Source organism: Anomalospiza imberbis, unplaced genomic scaffold, assembly GCF_031753505.1.
Source record: "Anomalospiza imberbis isolate Cuckoo-Finch-1a 21T00152 unplaced genomic scaffold, ASM3175350v1 scaffold_56, whole genome shotgun sequence".
Taxonomy (NCBI): domain Eukaryota; kingdom Metazoa; phylum Chordata; class Aves; order Passeriformes; family Viduidae; genus Anomalospiza; species Anomalospiza imberbis.
Window position 1 is genome coordinate 644,804 of NW_027100171.1, and position 8,361 is coordinate 653,164.

The 8,361-nt window shown below is 57.2% G+C and overlaps 1 protein-coding gene across 1 annotated transcript; it reads left to right on the top strand.

Moving 5' to 3' along the window:
• Nucleotides 1-4,177: 4,177 nt before the first annotated feature.
• Nucleotides 4,178-7,642, top strand: LOC137467280 (maestro heat-like repeat-containing protein family member 7). Its single transcript, XM_068178778.1, has 9 exons — nucleotides 4,178-4,313; nucleotides 4,783-4,847; nucleotides 4,957-5,106; nucleotides 5,290-5,438; nucleotides 5,761-5,908; nucleotides 6,154-6,341; nucleotides 6,431-6,568; nucleotides 6,843-6,957; nucleotides 7,130-7,642. Exons 1-9 carry the CDS (start codon nucleotides 4,193-4,195, stop codon nucleotides 7,415-7,417), a joined length of 1,362 nt encoding a protein of 453 aa, XP_068034879.1. The 5' UTR covers nucleotides 4,178-4,192; the 3' UTR covers nucleotides 7,418-7,642.
• Nucleotides 7,643-8,361: the final 719 nt, after the last annotated feature.

Below are 8,361 nucleotides of genomic sequence, written 5' to 3' on the forward strand. Positions count from 1 at the left end.
CAAACTCGCACTGTTGTATACCAGATAAGTTTAGCTGTTGACTACTTACTAGCAGATGAAGGAGGAATATGTGGGAAGTTCAACACTACAGAGTGTTGCCTTGAGATAGATGATAGGAGTGAAGTCATCCGGAACATATCCAAGGAAATTAGGAAAATTGCTTATGTCGGAACCCAAGAGTGGACTCCGCTTGTTAATACAGATTGGTGGGATAACTTTTGGTCATGGAAGAGTAGTTGGTGGAAAAAAGTAGCATTTATCGCAGTAGCGGGGTTAGCCGGATTATTATTCCTTCCCTGCCTTATACCCTGCTTACTTAAAATAATTATATCTGCAATCCAATCAAGCAGTGTGATTCCCACTTCCCTAGGAACTTCCTCAAAAAGAGGAAAAAGAAAGACTAAAATAATGAGGCTCGAAAATACTGAGAGAATGACAGCCAAGGAAGTGTACGACAAATACCAAAGATTGAGGAAATTTTACTATCAGGAGCCGGAAACTGCTAGTTGACGCGGGCCTACGCCCGGTCAAAATAAGAGAGGGGGGACTGTTAGGAATAAATTTGAGGCTTGACTGTTGAGGTGTACGTTTAACTGTTTGACCATTGTTCTGTTTATTTCACAGTTTAAAATTATTCGTCTGCTTGTTCCACAGTTCGCTAATTTCACCCCTGTTCGTGTAACTCCTACTTGGAGTGTCTGCCCTCGTGTTCAGTCCCCACTCCAGTTATATCCCTCCAGTTTCAATATATGTATAGGTCTGGGGGTTAGCCCCCCCTTTTTGTTAAAACCCCTTTGTACCTGACGGGTTAGGCCCTCTGTATCCCCTTCGTGGCGTCGGGTAGTTCGGCCGCTGCTCCCTGAGGTGACTTCCTGGTTCCCAGAAGGCTTAGCATGTGCTGCATGTTAATGGCCGGACTCCAGCCGAGGGCTAGAACTGGACCAAGATCGTGAACAAAAGCAAGGACAGCCCAACAATCAACATCTCCAGGACAGGGAGATGGCAGGGAATTGGAGCTGGCCTTCGGCACCCCTGGAGCCGGTCGCCATGACTTGAGAGAAGCCTGAACAGACTCACCCCCTTAGACCAACGAGCTACAAGCGAGTCTCTAGACGTATCCCCTGAGGGTGAAGACTCCGATTCTGCCGTAATCGACAGGATCGTCTACCCCTCCTCTGGGACGTCGACTCACCTGGGAGTAGCGGCGGCGTCGCGAACCCCGTACCCCCGCCCCTTAGGCTATCTTTTAATAAAGGCCTTATCAAGAAAGGAGCACAAGGTCTCCTGGCCATTTTGTTTACATCACCAGCAGTGCCTCACAGCAGTCCTGCATCCACGTCAGGATGCTGGCCAAGAGAGGTCCTGGAAGCTGAGGCAGCTGATTTTAAGCTTGTGCAGGTGCCTACAGGCCAAGGCCAATGATGTTCCCTCAGGATACAGCAGTCCTGAGGGGTCTCCCTCGTTCAAACAAATCGGCAGCCAAATGTATGGTCTACCAAAAGCCCTTTTATTGACCTGGCGGGAGGGCAGGGGTCTGCACCCACTAAAATGTTTCTCTGACACATATAAATTTCAGTGGGTTGATGTAGGAATGTATCAAACATACCGTCCTTCTTTACACGGCTGTGGTGATTTGATAGGCAGGGGGTTAGAAATACATTGTGTCAGATTCCCAAACTTGAAGCTGATTTCCAGGTGCTGGCCAGGAGCGGTCTCGATGCCCCGAAGCAGCACAAAGTCTTCCTCACAGCTTCCCTGCACAGGGCTGATTCCACACTTGCCCTTAGTTCTTCTGGTAGACTGTGTCTAAAGCTTTTTGTCAGGTCACTCTCATGTCAAGTTAGGCCACCAGGTTCTTCTTATGCTAACTGGTGCTAAGTACACTAGGTATGTCTGTGATAATTAGTTGTTTACTCATGTGAATTGCTTGTGCTTACTTATGTCAAACAAAGGCCTTGTTTCATCCCCAAAGGTGCCTGAGGCCACCAGCTCCTTGTGGCACCAGTTGCTTTCCTGTGGAATGTTCTCCCTCCCCAAGGGTAAAGAGGGAGCTGCAGAAAGAGCTTGCCAGGCTGCTCTCCATCCTTTCCCAGCACTCCTGGTGAAGTGGAGAAGTCCGAGCTGAGCGCAAAGGTGCAAATGGAGCAGCCGTGCACAGGAAGGCTCGGTGGGAAGGATGATCCAGGATCCATAGGCCTGGCAGCCTGAGCGTGCTCCAGGGGAAGGCCTTGGAGCAGATCCTCCTGAGTGCCATCCCACGGCACCTGCAGGGAACCAGGGCGTCTGCTGGAGGGTGGGAAAGCTCTGCGGAGGGACGGGGACAGCTGGGGCTCCTGGCGGGGTGTTGAGGGCTTCTGTGTGGGAGTCTGGGGGGGTTGGTGTTGGGGGGGTGTTGGAGAAGGAGTTGACTGGAAGGTGAGAGGTCTAGGCTGGAATTTGAGTCAGTTTGAAGGCAGCATCTGTGCTTTGGCACAGCTTTGGTTAGGGAGGGCAGAAAGAATATCTGTGACTTTTCCTCTTCATGGTCCTGATTCTCCTGCAGGGAACAAGAGGGGAGAGCTGTACTTTACTGGCCACTTAGAAATCTGTACCAGGGGGAGGATTAGCTCTTTTGCCATCTACTCATTTCTTTGGGCTACTTTTGTACCACTGAGTGGACTCTCATTTCTTGAGAGCTTTTATTCCTTAAGAGAATTAGGATATTATCATCCCTTCCTAGAAAACCAAAGCATGGCCCTTGTTTTTTGCCCTTTTTCTGTGTAGTGTTATGTTCTGTAAAGTGACCTTCAGTGGATGAAGTTAAGGCAAATGAGTTGCTGCTTTGAGATGGGAAGCAAAATTACAAATCTTCACCTCCTCAGGCCATCCCAAATGATTTGGGAAGTTTGCAACTTTTTGGAACTACTTGAGTCGAGCAATGGGAAGTAAAGCTTTCCTGAACTGAGGATTCTTACTTGCCAGATTCTTCTGTGCCTTCGCCGCTGAGGTGGTTTTGTGCTGAAGGCAATAACTTCAATGAGAAGATAATTTCAGCATGGAGTAAGAGCTTCTGACAGAGACCCAAGTGTTGCCAGCAGTTGCTCCAGGTGCTCCTGCCAACAGCCCCTGCAGGCAGGAGCGCAGCCCCCAGTGCACGTGGGCTTTGGCTCCCTCTGGCACAGAAGCCCCCCACGGGCACAGGTCTCTGGGGCAGGAGACAGGCACTGGTGCTGCCAGGGCTCGGGGGTGGCAGGTCTGCTTGGGCAGGGACCCTGCCACATCTGCTGATGTCAGCGCTCCCCGGGCGCAAGGGGTCAGAGCAGCATTCGTGCCCTGGCCCACACGTTCCTCGTCTGTGTCACACGGCCACGCTTAGGATGGCCAACAGCCAGGACGTGTCCCAAGGAGGCCGTGCCAGCTTCTGTGGAAGGCCCCGTGCCCTTCCCAGCGCAGCTGCGTTGGCAGCCCTGGGGCCTCCTTCTGCTGCCCTGAGCCCGCAGAGCAGGGCAGTGTTTGCTGATGGTTTCAGCCACTCCTAAAGATCCTGTCGGGCTGTCTTAGACACTTGGGGTGAGGGATTCCTTCCAACCCGAGCCACTTTGGGTGGGCTGGGGGCGGCCCCAGGGCAGGGGGCAGTGTGTGCAGGGGTCCTTTGTGACACGGTGCAGCATGGTCACCGTGGCATGGAACAGGACAGCGTGTCCAAGGGCCCTTTGTGACACGGGGCGACATAGGAGCTGGCGGTGACAAGGCCACACCACAATGCTCGGAGCACGCGACAGGACAGGACGGGACAGAGCGGTGCCGTGAGGAGCCCCCGCACAGCACACTCGTTCGTGTCTGACCCAGAGCTTTTCCGAGGTGCTATTCCTGCAGCTGACCTCGAGGCCAGACCACAGGACTTGGTGACCCGTAGCCTTCCCAAGTCTTGTCTTCTGCAGGTGTCCTCGAGTGCAGACCGTGGGACTTGGTGCCCCAGAGGCATCTCCCATCCCTGCCACCAGTGCCCTCGAGGCCAGACCACAATCCTTGACAGGAGTCTCCTGTCCTTGTGGCAAGGAGCCCTCGAGACCAGAGTGCAGGACTTGCTGTCCTGTAGCCTTCCTGAGGCTTCTCTCTTGAAGGTGCCTTCCAGGCACGACTGCAGGCCTTGCTGACTCGGAGTTTTTCTGAGGCATCTCTCCTGTGAGTCGTCACAAATCCAGTCACTGACATGGAGCAGAGATCCCCGAGAGTGCCCAAGCTGGCCTGGGTGGAGGAAGAGGAAGAAGGCCCTGGAGCTGGCCCAGCACAGGAGACTGAAGAGGTGGTGCGGTTCAAGCCTCTGCAGGAGGGTGAGTGGCAGAGCTGGGCTGCTGGGCTGCAGGGCTGGTGGCTGCAGCCAGCTTGGCCACATCCCATCCCATTGCATCCTATTGCATCCCATTGCATCCCATTGCATCCCATTGCATCCCATCCCATCCCATCCCATCCCATCCCATCCCATCCCATCCCATCCCATCCCATTGCATCCCATCCCATCCCATCCCATCCCATCCCATCCCATCCCATCCTATCCCATCCCATCCCACGCCATCCCATCCCATCCCATCCCATCCCATCCCATCCCATCCCATCCCATCCCATCCCCTGGGGACATGCCCATGGACAGGACGGAATAGGGGCCAGGACAGACACCCCAGAGCCGTGCTCCATCCCTTGGGACATCCCGGGGCTGTTCCTGCCTGGGGAGCGCAGGGCTGGGCTGTGTTCTCCAGCCTGTCCCGCAGCCCCTCAGCTCAGGCTGCGCTCGCTCTTTGCCAGATGCAGCCGTGGACCGCACACAAGAGCAGGAACGCACCCGTGGCCTCTTCCGCAGAACAGCGCAGGTACCTGCAGCCATCCCCACCTGGGCTGGGCCTGCTGTCACTGCTCAGCCGAGCACCGCGCTTGGAGCATTCCGTGGAACATCCCTGGCTTCCTGCCCTTCTCCTACAGCTGGTTTGCAAATTCATCAAGAGGATTCGGGAGGAAGAGACCAGCACCGTGGGCACAGGGCTCAGAGCATATTCACACATCTTCAAAACCAAGACCTGTTCTGCCCTGCTGGATATGCTCGTAGAGGAGGGGTTTTGCAATCCAAAGCAAGTAAGCAGCCTGTGGCCAGGCTTTGATCCTCCCAGGAATTGCTTGGCCTCCCAAGCCATGCCTACTGGTCACTGGAAGCCTTTGAGGCCATGGCAGTGGGGTGGCAAGGGAAGCACTTCTCTGGGGAAGCTGGGGACATTCCTCCCTCTGGCAGCTTTCCAAGTCTCCCCGTGCCTTCTCCAGGTGCCTGCCATGGTGAGGTACATCCACCAGTGGCTCATGGCCAATCAGTTTGCTGAGCACAGGCTGAACAGGGCCCTGCTGGATCTCACCAAAGAGCAGCCTGCTGACGTAGTAATGACGCTCCTGCGTGTGGCCCCATCCTGTGACAGGTATGGGGCCCACCTGCCGAGAGGGCTCAGGGCTCCCCAGCCCATCAGCCTATACAGCCTGTCCCAGGTGTCTGACCAACAGAGAGTTCCAGGGCCCTCTGGCTGCTCCCTTTGCCAGCCCTGGCACGTCAGCCCCCGAGCCTTCTGCCATGCTTCCTCGCTGGCCCTCAGGGACCTGTCCCCACAGGGCTGGGCTGTCTGGGTGCTGCTGGCGAGGGGCAGTGGGCAGAGGCAGGGCTGGCAGCCAGCTCAGCTCCCCGCTGCCGCCCAGGCCACGGTGCTGTGTCCCAGACTCCTCTGAGACAGAGCTCTGACCCCACAGAGCTGCTTTGACCATGTGGAAAAGCATCATGTGCTCGCCCAGGACTGCGGAGCCGGCGCAGCTGATACTCCTCGATGTGCTGGGGAGCTGGCCAGAGCACAGCACGTGCACCTCCGATGGGGACAAAACGGGTGTCTTTGTCCTGGCTGTGAGTTTCTGACACTGGTCTTTGCTGGCCCCAAGGCCACCTGTCCAGCAGCTCTGCATCCTCCTTCCCCCACTGCATCTCCCTGCCTCAGGCGCTGGGCTGAAACCCGGCCTCGGGGCAGCTTCAGGGCCACCAGGCCTGGTGCTCCCCCTGTGTCTCTCCGGGCCTCTCCCTCCCATGCTCGGGCCCTACCACATGGACACCTTGGCACTGAGCACTGTCTCGGGCTGCTCTGTCCTTTGCAGGCAACTGTGGTGATGTGGAAGATCCTCCAGGTGCCCTGTGTCCCACATGTAGTGACCGTGTATTTCCCCCGCCTCTTTGTGCATCTGGTCTTCCAAGTGTTCTTCAGCACGTTGGATGTGCCAGCGGAGGTCGATACCTTCTGGAAGGGATGCCAGCAGCAATACGGCCTTGCCACCAACCCCAACAGGTGCTCCATGCCAGTCCTCCTGTCCCTGCCAGGTGCCCAGGGCAGGAGCCAGTGCTCCCAGCGTGACCTGGGCTTTGCTCTGCATGCAGGTTTGCAGTGCGGACCCTGAAGTCCCTGCTCTGCCAAATGCAGCACGAGGATGTGGTGGTGGCAATAGAACGCAAGTGTGGCTGGGACACGCTGCTGTGTGCTGACACCCACCACTATGCCGTGGGTCTGCTGGCCAGGTGAGACCCCCTTCTCCCCACTGCCTCTGACATTTGTGCTCAGTGCCCAGGGTGCCCCACACAGTCCCCGTGGTCGTGGGCCAGAGGGCCTTGTCACCGAGGAACAGCCAAGCAGCCTGGAAAAGGCTGGGAGAGGAGGGTGCCCACAAGGAGCCACCTCCCAAATAGCCCAGGGCCCTTACAGGATGCTGGGGAAAGGCCAGACCTCTGTGAGTCAGTCCTGGGAGAGGTCTGTCCCCCGGCTCAAAGTCTTGGTTTCTTTTTCTCCTGCCAGGGAGATGTCCTGTGTCTCCATCCCCTTGTGCTCAAGGATCGCTCGCGACCTGCTCCGGCTGCTCAGCACACAGGAGCCACGCTGGGAACTGCCCGCCCTGGCGTTCCTTGTGGAGGTGAGCCTGATGGCCAGCGCTGCCTCGCTCAGCTGCCTCCCAGCTCTCTGCCCTCTCGTAGCCGCAGCTGCCGGGGACGGTGCCCGCACCCTGCGCTGCTGCCTGGGCCCAGCCCTGTGCTGTTCCGGGCTCTTGCCGGCCAGGTCCCCTGTCACTGCCCTGTGCCTTTCAGGTTCTTGAGTGTCTGAACTTGAGTGAACGCGGTGCTAAGAGAATCCTGCAAATCTTGTCAAGGCACCTGCGGAGCGAGTGCAGGGAGAGGCGTCGCCTGGCGCTCAGGGCCCTTCTTGTGCTCATCGATGATCCCTTGATGGTGAGAAGGGGGCAGCGGCTGAGGCTGCGCTTGGGAATGCAGTCGCTTGGGCTTGGCTGGGCTTTGGGCACTGGGGCAGCTGCTCCCAGCTCTCCTGCCTCCTGGTTCAACTGCCCAAGTGCTTCGGAACAGCCCTTTGGCCTCTAGGCCCTGCGGCAGCAGGATGGCGTTTCACAAACTTGTGTTCCGCACAGAGCGAAAAAATGTGGAGCCTGACTGAAAGTCTTGTGGAGCTCCTGTGGGACGCAGATGGAGAGATAGTCAGCATGACAGTCAGGCTCCTCAGCTTTATCTTCTGGGACAAGGCCATGCTGATACCCAGCCCCATCGCACTGCAGCTGGTTGAGGCGCTCCTGCCACTCTTTGACCACGTAAGGCTCGCTGCCCACAGCCACGGCCACTGACTGCTGCCTGGACACTTTTTGCCCTGTGGATTTGCAGGCCTGAGCCAAGCTGAGCCCCGTGCAGCCGATGCTGAGGTCTTTTTTTCTTCCTTTCATACAGGACAATAGCCATGTGCAGCTGCTCTCCATACTGCTCTTCCAAACATTGGTGTCTCTTCCACTGGAAAAGGAAGAAAAGGCCCTGAAGACACACGTGCGCCAGAGCCTGCTGCCACTCTTCTTCCACTGCCATGATGAGAATCAGCATGTGGCACAGGTGAGGACTCATGGGCTGCTGCTGTCCCCCTGGGAGGGGGCTCAGCTGCCTCCTGCCCTAGCGCCTCGTGGGCTGCAGCCTCCCCCAGGCCTTGGCACAGGGACACAGGTCCTGCGCCCTGGGCTGTGGGGCCATCTCCGCATCTCTGCTGCTCTCCAGGTTTCTCAGGAAACGCTGCTTTGTGTGGCTGAGTTCCTGAAGAGGAGGGATCTTCAAAAACTGGTGAAGAACAAGAAGCTGTGGAAGTTCACCGAGTGCCTGGTAAGGACGGCCTGGAAGTGCCAGCCTCAGGCTGGAGAAGCCCCCTGAGCGCGGTGCTCAGTGTGTGGGCTGGCAGCTGTGCCCCTGCCCGCTGCTGCACCCAGAGGCTGCGCGGGCTCTTCTCCAGGCTCCCGTGGGCCCGAGCCGGGGCCGATGGAGCCCCGGCCCGG